The 17,730-nt window shown below is 42.6% G+C and overlaps 1 protein-coding gene across 3 annotated transcripts in view; it reads left to right on the forward strand.

The window, feature by feature from the left end:
* Positions 1–17,730, forward strand: part of SCTR (secretin receptor) — a 152,921-nt gene that overhangs the window by 86,540 nt on the left and 48,651 nt on the right. For 2 of the 3 annotated variants that reach the window (XM_075530259.1, XM_075530261.1), the window contains exon 3: positions 5,424–5,531. In XM_075530259.1, coding sequence (XP_075386374.1) covers positions 5,424–5,531 — 108 coding nt within the window. Of the gene's footprint in view, positions 1–5,420; positions 5,532–17,730 lie in introns of all 3 variants that reach the window. The other variant, XM_075530260.1, reaches the window with a different exon arrangement.

The following is a 17,730-nucleotide window of genomic DNA, read 5'->3' on the forward strand; positions in this document are numbered from 1 at the left end:
CAGAAGCGAATTTCACTATGGAATTTGCCTACCACTTTATCCTCCTGTGGCTTCACCCTTTCCCTAGTTAACCAGTATTCTGTTATTTACAAGGCAAGTTGGATGGTCCTTTCAGGGATGTTGGTTAGGTTGTTGTGGACCCACAAGGATGGTGTTGTACTGGGTGATCTCAAAAGAAGCTGTGATGGTGTGGCCCACAGCAGCTTGGGGCACTTCAGAGGGCAAGCAGGGGTGCCCACTGCAACGGGAGTGTCACAGAAGGCTGGTGGGTTGCCCACTTTGGTGTGGAGCACTGTGAATGGTGGGCAGAATTTCCCTGGTCAGGTAGATCACTGCAGAGGTTGGGAAGATGTTTCTGTAGTATCATGGAACATTGACGAGTGTTAGCTAAGCTGCATTAGGCTGTGTGAGGCACTATGGCAGGCAGGAGGAAATTCCCTCAGTTACATGGGACCACAGAGGATGGATATCCAGCCACAGGCAGGATTTCACTTGAAGAAGGTGGTTGGGATTTCCTCAGCCAAGTGTTAGGCACTACAGAGCACAGACGGGCAGAATTTCCGGAATAAGTTGGGCAAGATCTCCCTTGGTGGAGGGTGTGCAGGCTTTCCCCAAAAGGGGGGGTTACACTGCAGCGGGTGGAGTGCTCCCAGCTGCGTGGAGGGCAGGCATCAATGCCCTCGGCTAAGGGGGGTGATCTGGAGGTTGGCAGTGGAGTGTGAGAGAAAAGGGAAGAGAAAAATAAAGAAAAGCAAAAGAAAAAAATCTAAGCCTGCTGAGACCATGTTGGTGGAGGGGGTGGGGGGTGGATAGAGGGAAGCAAGGGAAACAAAATTAATAATATAGCTAAGCCCCTATCCCTGACCATGGGGCTGGATGCTGGAAAGGTTTAATCCCTGCTGTGGCTGGGATTGAGATAAAGCCCCTGTCCTGGCTCCAAGTGATTCCGGCTACAGCTGAGACAGTGGCGGGGCTAAGGTCAAACCCTAGCCAGTCTCCACTGTGGTAAGCCAAAAGCCCCCAGGCCCTCAAAATCTTGTGGATCTGTGCCTACTTATCTTTATGATGCTCCTCCTGCCACCCAGCAGTGTGGAATTTCCCTCTTAGTAACTTTCCTGTGCTGATTTCTGTGGAGTCCCTATGGCATATGTTACTCTGTTGCCCGAGACCTGATGAATAGGTTAGGACCAACCCCTACCTTCACCCAGGAGGGAGTAGTTGACATAAATTCTAACCATGACAGATCAACCCTTGCCAACTTGCCAACTGTACACAGCTCTTTAACCTTATGTAATCAATAAAGATAATAGTAAAATCATGCATGAGCCTATCCTGATACAACTAATGGGCACAATCAAAAAGTACTAACCCCATTGTCATCTTATATTTTATTAGTGAACAAGACAAAAATATGTGGTGCAAATGGACAAATATGAATTACTCATAACAATTACAGTCCTCATTTCTGCAGCTGCTCATGTGACCATAGCTGGAATTTAGAACTACCATTTTCTACTACTCATTCCACATTTCCTTTTCCCTCAGCACATATCTCAGCTGGTCATCATTCTTTGTTGAATGGGGTGGCCAAACCTTCATTAGTGAAGATTCTAGGCTATGAGTGTAGTCATGTTGGAATTGAGGTGTTATAGTTAATTATTGACTTTAATGACAAGACATAGTAGTACTAAGGAATCTCATAGATTCCAGACATATTCTTTTTTTCCCTCCATTATGTAATACTTATCCAATTTTCCTTTGGTAATCAGGATTAATTACATCACTCATACAATAATGCCCTTCATTGCCTGTTGATCCAGAGGCCTGAGGAGTACAAAATGGTTAGGAGGCATTTTTTATTTCAAATTCAATATAATCCGTGCTGTGTCTCCAGGTGGGAGGATTCTCCTCTTTGTAACTCAGACTTCCAGACATGAAGAATGGAGGATTGCAGAAATAGGAAGCAAAAATGTGGTGAGTGGGTCATTAGTAGTAACAATGAGTGGTACTACTTCCATTGTCACCCTTGGTTCCTGACCCATGAGTCCTCACTATTGAAAGAACAACACTGTATATCGGGCACTGATTTAGAACTTACACAGCCTCCTGGAGAACATTACTCCAACTGGTGGTGTCATTGTGTCTTAAAGGCCATTTCATTGTTCTGTTGAGCCAGTTGCTCAGGGTGGTGGGGATCATGGTAAGACCAGTGGATTCCATGATCATGGGCCCATTACTGCACTTCACTTGCTGTTCCTTGATCTGAGGCAATGGTATGTGGGATAGATACACTGTTGATAGTGGGACATTCTATAAGTCTGTGAATGGTAATTTGACTAGAAGCAAAGGAAAGGAAACCTGTATCCAGAGTAAATATCTATTTCAGTAAGAACAAAATGCTGCCCTTTGCTTGAAAGAAGTGGTCCTATGTAATCAACCTGCCACCAGTTTGCTGGTTGATCCTTCCAAGGAATGGTCCCTTATCTTGAACTCCGTGTTGGTCTCTGCTGCTGGTAGATTAGTAGTCAAGTCAGCCTTGACGAGTGGAAGTCCGTGTTGCTGAGCCCACACATAAGCTCCACTAAGGTCACTTTGTTCGTGTGCCCCTTGGGCAATAAAAGGAATGGCTGTGGAAAGAGGATAACTAGTTTCCACAGAATGTGTCATCCTACCCACTTGATTGTTAAAATCCTCTTCTGCAGAGGTAACCTTTTGGTGAGCATTCATATGAGACACAAATATCTTCACATTTTTGATATATTCAAGGAGGTCTATCCACATACCTCCTCCCCACACCTTGTCGCCAATTTTCCAATCATGCTCTTCCAAATCCCTGATTATCCAGCCAAACCACTGCCCACAGCCCATGAATCAGTATACAGTCACACATTTGGCCATTTTTCTTCCAAGCTAACTGAACAACCAGGTTTTATTTTGTCTCTAGTCAGATTATTTTAATTTTCTACAGCTTCAACCTTAACTTACAAATGAGCAATTGATGGTCTTTTCCATAGTTGTCCCTTGGTCTTGTTTTGACTGATGATAATGAGCTTCCCTATGATTTCTTTCCACACATCATTCCCATATTTTCCATCTGAAAAGGTTCACATGTATAGTCACTATTCATATCTCTACCTATCTATTTAAAGTTATTTGAAGTGAAGAAGTCATTGGTTGTCCAAAATTCTATCATGCAATCTTTAGCATCATTTCTATCACCAAGACCCTATTTTCCAACTACTGTTCATTCTGCTTTCTTTCCAATTTTTGCATTCCAATTACTAGTAACCACCAATGCATCTGGATCACGTGTTTTAGATGGAAAAAGTTGAAAGAATTCTTCAATTTTCTTTTCTTAAATGACAGTTTTATTAGTATTTCATCCACATACCATACAATTAAATAATTGAATCATGTCGAGAGGAGTTATACACTTATCACCACACTCAATTCTAGAGCATTTTATTTTCCTTTATTTTATTGTTATTCATATAATATAATTATTTTCAATAATTGTGGGAAAAACAGACAAAACAAGACATTTTCCAATTCTACAACTTCTACATGTATAATCCAGTGCCATTGATTACACTCGTCATGTTGTACAACCATTATTGATATCATCTTCCAAATTATTCCACTACCATTAACATAAACTCAATGGCTCCTAAGAAACAACTCTTTCTTCTTAAGCCATGGTAACCATTGGAGAAGTCTTCAATTTCTTCATCACGGGCCCTAAGTGGTTGTGAATAAGTTTGAGTAATAGTCCTATTAACTGGCCTTTCCTGAAGGCCTATAGATATTATCCTATCACATATAGCATTGTACTTCAAAGTAAATATTACAGTATTCTTTTGGATGATAAATGAGATGCCATTCCTCTTGAATTTGTCATTCCTGATGTAATGAATCATATGAACTTCTGATTAAAATTAGTCAATACTAGTACATTACAGCACACTAATGCATAGCATAACAATCGTTGTGTATTCCACCATTCATGTGTCCACACACAGAAAACTCTTTTGTCTATTTCAAATGCAAGCAGTGTTACTCGTGGTAGACAGGTTTCAGTGGAACTTCCAGTCTAAAAAAGACTAGGGATAAGGAATAGGTCATTTACTTCTGAGGGATTAACCACTGAACACCTTGTGAATACAACAGAACATTGTGAGTTATAGTTCCGGAAGATGGACCCCTTATGTTGTTGGGCACTCAAAAGATGACTGCCACTTTAAAGTAGACTTGACCTTGATGAGATGAATGGAGCAAAGTTCTTGGGACCTTCATTTGCTGATGGGATATGACTCAGAATGAGAAGAAATAGTTTCAAACACCCATTAATAGTTGGAACGTGGAATGTACAACATATGTACCTAGGGCAATTGAAAGTCATCAAAATGAAATAGAACCAAAGGATAAGTTAGCTTAAAGAATAGCTTCTTTGAGTACTATGTCCTTTTAAAATGTTATCTATATGAGATTGAGATCTATGCTGGGTTTAAACATATTCTGTAGTTTACACATATTCTGGGTTTAAACATATTCAGTAGAGACCTTTATTAACCTGTCTGTCTATTTATAGACAGGACAAAAATGAGAGAAAAATAATCATCTGGGTGACAGAAATCATCATCAGACACGCAGTGCAGAAGGCATTAGAGTCGGCCTGCACACTGTATTGTTTCCATTCCGTATGACAGAGAACAAAGGAAATCGTCACAAGATGCTGATTAGTGGTAGGTCAGTCTAGTCCTCACTGTCATAGTCACAACTACAGAATCAGGGAAAGGACCCAACTCTCCGTCAGAGACTCTGAGAGTACAATACAACAACCTGTGTTTTATCAGCTTCTCTTGGTCATTTTGATGCCAACTAGCTGAAGTTTGATAACCAAAGGGACCAGGGTTCTCAACAAAGTCTTTGTGTTAGAATCACCTGGACAATCTTAACACCCCATACCATTTCACTTATAATCCCTGCGTGTAAGACCTGGTTAGGGATAGCTCTAAACTGCTCCAGTGACTGTGCTGTACAACCAGGTTGGAGCCTAGTGCTGCTCTTTTGTAATGCACTCAGAGGCCAAAGGGTGCCATTGACTACTTTGCATAAATCCAGACCTGGACTTGTAAAGTATAAGTGAAAACAATGTGTTCATTCATTCATTCCCTTGATTATCTGTTTTCACCACTAGGCTCTTACTACATAGATGGCAGAATTCAGGCCCTGAGAAGTCAAAGGTGTATCAGACACCATTGATTCTTGATTTCAAGGAGCCAGTTCTAATGAGAACTTTGGAACCAACTCCAACACCAGAAATGGGTTTGAGGTTGGCAAGGGTGCTAGAGATGGGGGCAGGGCTTGGCCAGGGGTATTATCTCACAATTATCCCTCTCTGATCCCAATACTTTCCTCAGCAGGATGTGAAGGGCAATGGGACAACATGAGCTGCTGGCCATCCACCACCCCAGGCTGGACCGTGGAAGTACAGTGTCCGAGATTCCTCCAGATGCTCACAGGCAGAAATGGTAATGAACAGAACACAGCCCTCAAGTGACACATTCCAGTGGGCCTGGCGAAGGATCTGGGGGATGGTCCCCAGAATAATAGCCTCTTCTAGAAAGTCTAAAACCAAGAAAGCTTTTTTGGGGTCAAGCAGTGGGAGGGAGTACCTTACTGAGAAAAGAATCTTTGCTGGTGAGGGGGTGGTGGGTTAAGTTCACAGGTTACCCAACAAAAGGGTAAGAGGTAATACAGAGGCAAGTGATGAAAAATGATGGATTTGCTTTTTTCTGCCCCACATCCCCCCATTTAGGGGCTTCTCGCCTTAGTTTTAGGACCCTAGGTGGTTCAAGGGGTTTGTGCTCAACTACTAATCTAAAGGTTGGTGGTTTGAAACTGCCCCCCCACCCCCGAGGAACCTTGGGTAAAAGGCCTGACAATCTCCTTTCATAAAGATTATAGCTGAGACAAAGACCCAGAACAAAAGAAATCATATCATGTGAGGGAGGGGGAGCGTGGAATGGAGACCCCAAGTCCACCTGTAGACAATTGGACATCCCCTTACAGAAGGGTCATAAGGAAGCGACAAGCCAGTCAGAGTGCAGTATAGCAACGATGAAACATACAACTTTTCTCAAGCTCTTTAATGCACCCTCCCCGCCACTATCATGAACCCAATTCTACCTTACAAATCTGGCCGGACTGAACCATGTACACTGGTACAGATAAGAGCTCACAATACAGGGAATCCAGGACAGATAGACCCCTCAGGACCAATAATGAGAGTATCGATACCAGAAAGGTAAGGGGAAGGTAGAGGGAGAAAGGGGGAACTTATCACAATTATCTATCTATAACCTCCTCCCAGGGGGATGGACAACAGAAAAGTAGGTGAAAGGACACATCAGTCAGTGCAAGATATGAACAATTTAAAAAAATAAATTATCAAGGGTCACGAGGGAGGGAGGGTGGGGGAGAGGGGAAAATAAGCTGATTCCAAAGGCTCAAGTAGAAAGAAAACGTTTTGAAAACAATGATGGCAACATATGTACAAATGTGCTTGACACAATGGATGGATGGATGTATGGATTGTGATAAGAACCCCCAATAAAATGATTTAAAAAAAGATGATAGTCAAGAAAATCTTATGGGGCAGTTACTTCTACTCTGTACCATATAAGGTCAGAATGTACTTGAGAGAAATGTTTGTTGTTGTTGTTGTTGTTGTTCTTCTTCTTCTTCTTCCTTCTGTGTTTCTGCCTTACACAAAGCCTTCTTCTTCTGTCCTCATTCTACCAGGCTCTATTTATAAACAGTGTGGTCTGGAAGCCCTAGCCTCCTGGGGGATCTCTCCTGGAGGATCTCTTGCCAGAGAATAGCTTACTGTTTACAAGGATTTCCTTTGTTTCAGACATGTAAGTGGGAAGGTTGTCTAAGACAGGGAGAATGCACAAGGCTAACCTTGGTAAGAGGTGGAATACATGCCAAGCATTTTAAAAATCATTTTATCGGGGCTCATGCAACTCATCACAATCCACACATCCATCAATTGTGTAAAGCACACATACATTCATTGCCCTCATCATTCTCAAAACACTTGCTTTCCGCTTGGGCTCCTGGAATCAGCTCCTCATTTTTCTTTTTGTTTCCCCCTCCCGCCCTGCTCCCCTCTCCCTCACGAACCCTTGATAATTTATAAATTATTATTTTATCATATCTTACACTGCCTGACATCTCTATACAAGGGGTCTACAAAACTACTCATGGGGGAAAAAAATCCACTATCTTTTTATTCGATTTTCCTGCAAACATTTTGAAGCTCCCTAGTATGATTCATTGCATCATCACAAAATCCCTTGCAAATAAATTGCCTATGCTCCCCAACTTATCCTAGTAAAAAGGAATAATAACTACGACTAAGAGAAGTTTCCTGGTTGCCTACATGTGCACAACTAGCAGGTGAAAAACTAGAATTTGAACCCAGAATTATCTGCTTCAAAATTAGTGTTCGATCCTTGAGGCCAAACTTGCAATGGGTCTATAGCCCAATGGCCGGGGTAAATGCTCCTCTCAATGGAGTCACTTGTTCGTTAAGCCCGTCCTGCTCTTCTTCCTCCCCTCCTTCATACAAGGCAGGACAAGCCACCAGATGAGAGCCTTACAAGAATGAACCCAGGAGCAGATTATTTAACGACGCCAGCAGCCTTGCAAAAGCAGGCAAGGAAAGGCGGCCATGGAGACCACAGGGAATGCATACTCACGCACATGCAGATCCAGAAAACACATCGCTCTAGCTCACCGTTCCTTTCAGCCTGGCTCAGTAACCCACATTTAGAGAAAGGGAAGGGTGCTAAGGAGGCTGATTTGAAGCTCACTCTTCTACTTCCTGGGTGGGAAATGAAAACTGCTGTCATAAATAAATTCTTCCAATCTCAACACCGTCATACAGTGCTTGCCCACAGCGAACCCATAGCAGACGTTCTTGATTAGTGGGTAGCTCTCTTCCACATAGACGCTCTTGGTGGCACTGTGGGTTAAGCAACAGAATACTAACCCAAAGGTCAGCGGTTCAAACTCATTAGTTGTTCTTTAAGAGAGTTATGAGACTCACTCCTTCCATAATGATTTACAGCCTTGGAAACCCTCTGGTGCAGTTATGCGCTGTCCTTTAGGGTGGCTGTGAGTCAGATTTGACTCGATGGCAGTGCTATTTTGTTGTTGTTGTTCTCCTTCACATGGTGATTCAGAGGCCCAGTACCTCACGACCTGCAGGTTTAGCACTGCCAATAGACAGCTTCCACAATGACCATGGGAAGGAAGATGACCCAGAATCATATGCAGGGGGGCAGTTTAAAAGGCCTGAAAGGGACACCACTTCCATGCATATTCCCTCCTCCAGGGCCCAGTTGTGTGGCAACACCTCCCTGAAAGGGCATGAGAAGTACTGGCCAGCTCAGTGCCAGAGCTCTGTCCTGTACGGCGGTGATGGGAAGTGCAATGTAAAGATCTGCTCAGAACTTCTGGCAAGATGGCGACGTATGCAAATGCACTGCACGGGCCCTCTGCAGCAAACACACAAGAGAAACAGATAAAGAGGAAAACCCTGGAACTCTGAATCTGTAAGGAAAGAAAGCTATGTGAGCCAAACACCAACCAAAAAAATTAAAAGGAGAAATCACACAGAAATCAAAGGGAACAGTGAAATAGCCACTGACCAGCCACCTGCGGAACAGCCTCTCCCACAGGACAGCGCAGTCTCTACCCCAACAATAAGAAAGGTGAGCCCACGTGCTCCCCACATCCACTGGCTGAATGGAAGATTGACCAGGTCCCAACCTAGTGTACCCTTCCCTACACATCCTCAGGGCTCCGAGGGCAGTCGGAAGGAGTGCAGACCAGGGTGGAATATCACACTGTATGGGAGGCTAAGGAATGAGAGACTGAATCGTCTCAGGAGCCCCACTGGTCCCCCAGGCCTGTAGGGGTGCCGGTCCACATATTTGCATGCTTGCTGGTGGGAGAAGCTGTGGTTCCCCACTTGGCTCTGGCACTTGACTCCAGCAGGGTTTCGATCTCCTGGAGTGGTCTGGGGATGAAAGCAGATTCACAGCTGAACTGGATGACTGTTGTTGTTGTTGTTGTTGGTGGTGGTGGTGGTGGTGGTGGTGGTGTGTGTGTGTGTGTGTGTGTGTGTGTGTGTTTTCTCCCTTCTTTATTTTGTTTGATAAACTGCCAGAACAGCTGCAAGTGGAGTGGAATCATCCCTAATATACCCACACCCCCTGGTGACCACAGAATTCAGACATGGACTTTCTGGCTTACAATTTTGTTATTTCTTTTCCCCTCCTTTTTTCTTACTTTTAGTAAATCACCAATGTGGAGACTTGGGACACAAAAGGTGTGGAATCATACGTAACTCCCTAAAACCTCTATGTTAGGCAGGGTTCTCTAGAGAAACAAAACCGGAACACTTATGATTTAGATAGATAGATAGATGATAGGTAGATAGATATAGATAGCTACGTTTACATTGGAGAAGGAATATAACAAACACCTAATTAGTCTACACAGCAGCACAGAGGGCTCAGTTCAACTCACTTTCCTGGAACAGTTAATATACCGAAGGTCCTTCAGTTCACTCCAGCTGCTGATCCAAGGTCAAGGAAGCAGATAGCAAAATCTGCCCTCAGGCAAGACATGGAAGGTCAGGCCTCAGGAAGCAGACAGCAGGATGTGGTAGCAACAGTCTGTAGCTTTGAAGCTTAGTGAAGCAGGTCCCAATAGAGTCTCAAGCTCTAGTGATGCGTGGCAAGGCGACATGATCCCTGGGTTGGCTTGGCCCACTAGTAGTGCAGCACACAGTTGAGGCAAAAGACTACCTCAAGCAGCAGCACACTGGTGTGATCACCAGCGAGAATGAGAGATGGGAGGCCAGCTGTGGAAAGCATTTATCTCACTTTTAATCAAGCTGTGACCTGATGAAACTTTGTACACATATTCTTATGGGGGCCTAGTTGGCACAATAAACCTAATTATCACATACCTATTGCTGCACCCTTCACAGTCATTGATAACCACACATTGGTGACCGCAAATGAAAGCTGTTGCTGGTTCTGGCTTAGGGATGTGTGTGTCTTTCCCTTTTGTTTTTATTATTCCTTCCTTTGCTCCATCTAATGGAGTCAACAGTTCCTGTTTACTCATCCACCCTTGCACCTCCAACAACTACAACTACTGCATAAGGCAAACCACCCAATCCATCACCACACGATCAACAAATAGAAACAAATACAAAAATGGTATATCTTGAAGATAACCGCAATTTCAGTTTGTATGAAAAGACAAAGCAGAAAGTAACAAATGTGTAACCAATAGAGAACTTAAAGACCTTCCTGAGGAAGAAGAGGCCTTGGGACCAAAATAAAAGGGATTCAGAAGAATGATCGTTAGGTACATTCAACAGAGAAAAAAGATTGAGAAAACTGACACCAACAAAAAACAGAAAGAAAAAGAAATTAGAAGAACTCAGGACAGCACAACACCACAAGAGAAAGCTGACAAAGTAAATTAAAAATTAGAAACCATACAACATAGCAAATAGAATTCCAGAAGATTAACACTAAGATAATAGAAATAGAAAACACTTTGAAAAAGCAAATTAGTAGAATGGGAGCAATAGGTGAACGAATAAGCTTAAAGAAAAGTTTCTTGGGAGGGAGGGGAAAAAAAAGAGGACCTGATGCAAAAGGCTTGAGTGGAGAGCAAATGCTTTGAGAATGATTGGGGCAGGGAATGTATGGATGTGCTTTATACAATTGATGTATGTATATGTATGGACTGTGATAAGAGTGTATGAGCCCCTAATAAATTGTTTTTAAAAAAAGAAAAGTTTCTTGATAGTAATCTATGATAAGAACAATCCATAGAAGGAACAAAAACATCCAAAGAAAACCTAAGAATTATGTGGGACACTCTCAAAAAGGGTAACATACAGTTGATAGAGATTCCAGAATAGAAAAAACAAAACAAAAAAAGCGCAAAGAAAATAATTCAGAGCTGCTGGGAGAAAACTTTCCTAACATCACAAAAGAGGAGAAAATAGCCATTCAGAAAGCTGACAGACTGTCCAACAAAACAGACCCTGTGGAAGTTATATTGAGACTTAAGAGTGAAGGGGTGGAGGTTAGCCCGTCAATCAAGTTGCAGCTTGATAACCTCATTTGGAGGCGCTAAGGAGATAAAAGCTCGCTGGAGGCAGGACACATGTTCACTCCTGGCAAGATGTTCCTGTGGACAAGACACATGGAGCTACAGTAGAGCCGTGGAGCTGAAGGAGTATTGTGGAAACCCCTGCCAGCTCTGAGATGCTTCCACTGCCACTGAATCCACAAGACTTTCCACCCACTGACCTGTGAGCTTACTTTCTTTGGCATCATTTCATGTGTTGCATGAGTCCAAAGAGGAATTTATAGATGTATATTGGACATATGGGGTAATATCAGCTCATGGACTTGATCTGGACTGAGCTGGGATGTTTTCTCAATATTCAATTGCTCTTGTATATAAAGCTCTTTCTTTTATACATATGTGTGTCTATGAATTTGTTTCTCTAGTCTACCCGGACCAACACTGACCCCAAAAGAAAAGCATATGACCATCACTCTTTCCAATATGAATGACAAGGAAAAAACCCTGAGAACAGACGAGAAGGTGATGGAATGACAAATGTAAAACTCTGAAAGAAAATAATTGCTAACCAAGACTTGAATGTCCAGCAAAATTATCTCTCAAATATAAATGAAAATAAGGCATTTCCAGGTAAGGGACATTAAAATAATTTTAAGAAACAAGACCAACCTTACAAAAAATACTAAGAGGAATTCTTTACACAGTAAAACAATAATAGCAGATGTCAATCGGTGAGCAACATACAAGACAGCATACCCAGAAGTCAACCCACTTAAGACAGCACTAAAAGTAAGACAAACTTATAAGACTGAAATTAGAGAGGCAGAGATATTATTCTACAATGAAGACAATTCCAAAATAAATAGAAGGAATAGGGTAGCTACAAAATACTTGAAAAGAGAAGACATCAAATACTTATCAAGAGTGAGCAGACTGTTTTGTTGTTGTTGTTTTTTTTAAGTTTTTAAAATCATTTTATTAGGGGATCATACAACTCTTATCACAGTTCATACATATACATACATCAATTGTATAAAGCACATCTGTACAGTCTTTGCCCTAATCATTTTTTTCTCCTCTTTTCTTTTTTTACATTTTATTAGGGACTCATACAACTCTTATCACAATCCATACATATACATACATCAATTGTATAAAGCACATCCATACATTCCCTGCCCCAATCATTCTCAAAGCATTTGCTCTCCACTTAAGCCCCTTGCATCAGGTCCTCTTTTTTCCCCTCCCTCCCCTTTCCCCCCTCCCTCATGTGCCCTTGGTAATTTATACATCGTTATTTTGTCAACTGTTTTAAACTTAGGAATAAAATTTTAAAATAGCAAGATAACCTCAAAGAAAATTGGAAAGCATCATCATCAAAATATAAAATAAAAACATCACAAAGACCTAGTAAACAGTAAAATAACAGCACAGTGTGTGTGTGGGGGGGGGTGTTAGTGAATGACAAGAAAACTCACAAATTGAACTCAGCACAGAAACTTAAGAGGATCAAAGAAATCAATGACACCACAAAAAGAAAAAGAAAAAAACTCAGCAAAATGACAGCAATAAACCCACCTTATCAATACTATCAATAACAACACTGAATGTAAGTGAATTATATGCACCAACCAAAAAACAGAGAGTAGATGAATGGATAAGTAAACAGGCTCCATTAATATACCGCTTACAAAAAAATCACATCTTAAACACAAAGACAAGAAACTAAAATATGTCAATAGTAAAAAATATATCACACTAAGGACAATAAAAAGGCATGGCAATATTCACCTCTGATAAAACAGGCTTGATGGCAAAATCCATTGTGAAAGATAAAGAAGGGTATAATGGTTAAAGGGCCAATTGAACAAGAACAGATGAACAGAATAAATAGCTATACAGACAATGAAAGGCTGTCAAAATATATGAGTCAAATATGTAGATTTGTAGAAGACAGAAATGATACTATGACAATAATAGTAGAAGTCTTCACTGCATCACTCTAAAGCCAGGAAAGAACAACTAGAAACAAACTCAGTGTGTTAGAGGCCAGGTTGATTACAGATACAGAGAGACTCATATATAAGGAAGAGCTGTTTCAAAAAAATCATTTTATTGGGAGCTCATGTAACTCCTATTACAATCCATATGTACATCAGTTGTGTAAAGCACATTTGTACATTCATTGCCCTCATCATTCTCAAAACATTTGCTCTCCACTTCAGCCCCTGGCATCAGCTCCTCATTTTTCCCTTCCATCCCTGACCCCCCTTCCTCATGAACCCTTGATAATGGCCAACATCTCAACCCGTGAGGACAAACTATATCTCTGCAAACAGGGACCACATGTATTCAATCTTTTGCAGGAAATCTTAGGTGAGGCTCTTAGACAGCAAAAAGAAATCAAAGGCACCCAAATTCACAAAGAAAACGTAAAACTCTCTATTTGCAGATGTTCTGATTCTATACATAGAACACCTCAAAGACTTGAGAAGAATATTGTTTGGACTGATTGAAAGTTTTCGCAACATCATTGATACAAAATCAACTTGCAAAAATCAACCAGATCCCTGTATTCTAATAAAGAGCACACTGAAAAATAAATCAAGAAAGCCATACCATTTACAGTAGCCACTGAAAGATTAAATACTTAGGAACAAACCTAACCAGAGAAACAAAAGACCTGTGCAAAGAAAACTACAAAACACTACTACAAGAAACCAGAAGAGACCTGCGGAAATGGAAAAGCACATCATGTTCATGAATAGGAAGACTTCATATTGTGAGAATATCAGTACTACCTAAATTTATGTGTATATATATTATGATTCCAATCTAGATCCTAGCATCATTCTTCAGAGGTGAAAAAATTAATCACCAAAACTTTATATGGAAAGGAAAGAGGCCCAAGTTAAGAAAAATAGTACAAAGAAGGAAAATAAAGTAGGAGGTTTTCACTTGCTGATCTCAAAACCTAACATAAAGTCACGGTAGCCAACGCCGCATGGTTCTAGGACAACAAGAGATACACAGACCATTGGAAGAGACGAGAGAAACTAAAAACAAATCCATCTACCTATGGAAAACTGATTTTTGACAAAAGGCTAAAAAGCATTACATGGGGAAGAGATAGCTACAACAAATAATGCTGGCAAAATCGATCCTTTGTGTAGCCAGAGTGCTCCTTAGAGGCAAGGATGTGAGACTTTGTCTTACATATTTTGGTCATTGTGTCAGGAGAGACCAGTCCCTGGAGAAGGAAGTCATGCTTGGTAAAGTGAATGGGGTGGTGAAAAAAGAGGAGATGGACTGACAAATGGACTCAGGTATAGGAACAAGTAGGAGGATAGTGCCAAACCAGGACGTATTTCATTCTGTTGTGCATAAGGTGGCTATGGATTGTAACCAACTCAACCTAACAACAACAGCAAACACTCACCCAATTCACAATGAAAAGTTAAAAGCAAACAATCAAGAATACCTTGTTTCTTCCTCCTGAAAACATCTCCCCAGCCCCCTACACACAGCATGTTCACTGATAGTCTTTATCTCCAGGCATAACCCTCGGTTTCTGTTTCTGGGCCCCAAGGAGCTCAGACTCCTTGAGAAACAGAGAGGTTACTGGTCAAGTGTACAGCCAGCATCAGATCCTCGCCTCCCACCCCTGTCCAGCACCCTCTCTGGACTGGCTGAGTTCCTCTGTTGAAGAGGACTGGAGCCTCTGCCCTCTTTATCCAGAGCTTCATTTGCAGCCTTCCAGAGACACAGCCCCATCCTTCTAGAGAGAGGCCAGGCAGAGCTAGTGTGTACGCCGTGGGAGTAAACAGACACTGAGTCTGTCACTCTCTCCCAAGTAATTTCTTGAACCCACCTCACCCCATGCCTTACTGACTAGAAACTCACTAACTTCCTCTTGGGACTTCCATCTTACGCAAGAGCCATAGGGGTTACCCAGGGCGTCACTCTGAAGGTATGATGTCTGGGAGAAGCACAATGGTCCCATGTGTGCCCCTGCGGCATTTTGTCTTTGCCGCCACATGGTGACACTGGGGATGCAGGGTCCAGAGACCCTGCCTAGTGGATTGATGTAGATTCCCTGGGGGCCACCCTGGACCAGAGGTGCCTTTCATGCAGGTTCCCGAATGCTGCTTTTACAGCACAGACCAGGACTGGTCCAACCTGTTTCTCTCCAAGATAATTTACTCATCATCCCCTTCCCACATCCTCTCCTGAGTTCTACCTCAAGTTCTGATTAGACCCCTGCCCCTCCTCTCCTAGAAGCAGGGACTGAGAATGTGTATTAGCAACAAGGAGATGCTGGACCTGAGATTGTGAAATTGAGAACTACTAGTTATGGCACTTGGTGGTGTTGTGGGCTAGGCATTGGACTACCAACTGCAAGCTTGGTGGCTCAAACTCACCACAGGAGAAAGATGAGGCTGTCTGCTTCCATAAAGATTTAAGGTCTTCACCACATGTGGTGAGGAAAGCTGATGGGGCATGGCTATTAAAAGTTATAGGGATCTTAAAGTTAAACAAGTGATTAGTAGGGAAGCAGCAAAGCCCACATGGACGCACACCAGCCTGTGTGATAATGAAGTGTCGACAGGAATGGGTATCAGAAATTCAAAATCAAGTAATCAAACTGACATGAAGGAACATAGGCAAGCTGGAGACCCGAAGCCCACTTGCAAAATAATGGGACAGTACCTCAAAGAGGGGTCATATGGAAGAGACAATATATCCAGGGTGCAGTACAGCACTGATGAAACTCACAACTATCCTCTAGTTCTTTAAAATTCTCTCCTCCCAATGTTATGGCCTTAGTGCTACCTCACTAATCTTGCTAGACCTGTGTTTATACATTGGTACAATCAAGATGTCTCGATGCACGCAATTCAAGACAGATAAACCCCTCATAAGCAGTAAGGGAAGTAATGACTCCTGGTGGATACAGGAAGAGAAGGGGGAGGGGGAACTGATAGCAATGATGCAGTATAACACCACCCAAAGGGAACGAATATCAGAATTTTAGGTGATTGGATAAATAGGATGGTGGAAGTTAAGTTATGGCAAAAACAAACAAACAACAACAATAATAATATATTGAGGGATCATGGGAGTGGTAGGGTGGGGGAGGGAGGGAATAAAGCGGGAATGATATCAAGGAGTTCAAGAAGAAAAGAAAATGTATTGAAAATAATGATGGCAGAAATTGTACAATAATGCTTGATCTAATGGAACTATGGATTGTAATAATATCTGGAAGAGCTCCCAATAAAATGTTAAAAAAGAGAGAAAGAAAGAAAGATTTATGGTCTTATAGACCTTGTAAATCGTGATTTCCTGAACTGATTACGGGCACCCTGGTGGTGATGTTGAGTGAACTACTAAGCACAAGGGTAGCAGAAAGATGAGACTGACCATCTGTTTCTGCAAAGATTAACCGGAATCAACTTGATGGCCATGGGTTTGGCTTCTTTCAACCGGATTCCATTCCTGAAATCTGCTAAAATGTGGGCAGCAGTGGTTCAGCGGTAGTCTTTGCTTTCCATACAGGGGACCCAGGTCAGATTCCTGGTCAGTGCACCTCATGGACGATGACTCATCTGTCAGTGGGCTTTGCATGTTGCTAGAAAGCTGAACAGCGTTCAGCAGAGCTCCCAGATGAACAGAGATTGAGAAGGAAGGCCTGGCAATGTAATTTTGAAGACGCATTGATGAAACCCCTAGGGACCACACAGTCCTTTTCACAACCGAGCGTGGAGACAGCACAGTCCCGGACAGCGTCTCAGTGCTGTTGTGTGAGGAGTCACCTTGAACCAGGGGTCAATGTCACTGCAGTAAATAACAATAACACATGCCCACAAATCCAGATTACAATTTCAGGGGTCCCATGGGGAGTCCGTAGGTCTCCTGACTAAGGATCTCTTTCCTATAAGAATTTAGCTCAGGAAACAGGGGCCTAGGGTAGGGAGTTGAAGGTGCCCCAGAGAAAACCTACCCTTATCTCCTTTGTGATTTTGCCAGGTCCCCTCAGTACCCTTTTTGGCCATGGACCACCCTACCAGCAGGGGCAGCCCTTTGTGAGAAGTTTTAGGCACCTGACTCCTCCAGGGTTAGTGGGTCGTGAGCCTCAGGGCAGGTAGGCTGGGGACACCGGGTGAGTCGGCCTCTGCAGGCATATACTGTCAGGTTCCCTTCTAGCTTGCATCCCTGCAAGTCTGGGTTGCCTATCTTGCCTTCTGAGATCTAACCACACATTTTCATGTCCTACCATCTGTCCCTATGGACATTCCTGACTGTCTGACAACCTAGCTCCTTTGGTTTAATTACAGAATCTCCTGCCCTGCCCTAAGCTGCAAGACTCCGAGCTCCGTCCACTCTTGCATGTTTCAGAGAGGCCAGAAAGAGGCGGGAGCCTCTGTGCCAGCCACAGCTTGGTCACTCTATGGAGGTGATCCCAAGTTGGCATCACCAGGCACTTGAAGTGTGGGCAACTGTTCCTCTTTGGCACCGAAGAGTGGTGTACCTAGG

This window comes from Tenrec ecaudatus, chromosome 13 (assembly GCF_050624435.1).
Source record: "Tenrec ecaudatus isolate mTenEca1 chromosome 13, mTenEca1.hap1, whole genome shotgun sequence".
NCBI classification, from domain to species: Eukaryota; Metazoa; Chordata; class Mammalia; order Afrosoricida; family Tenrecidae; genus Tenrec; species Tenrec ecaudatus.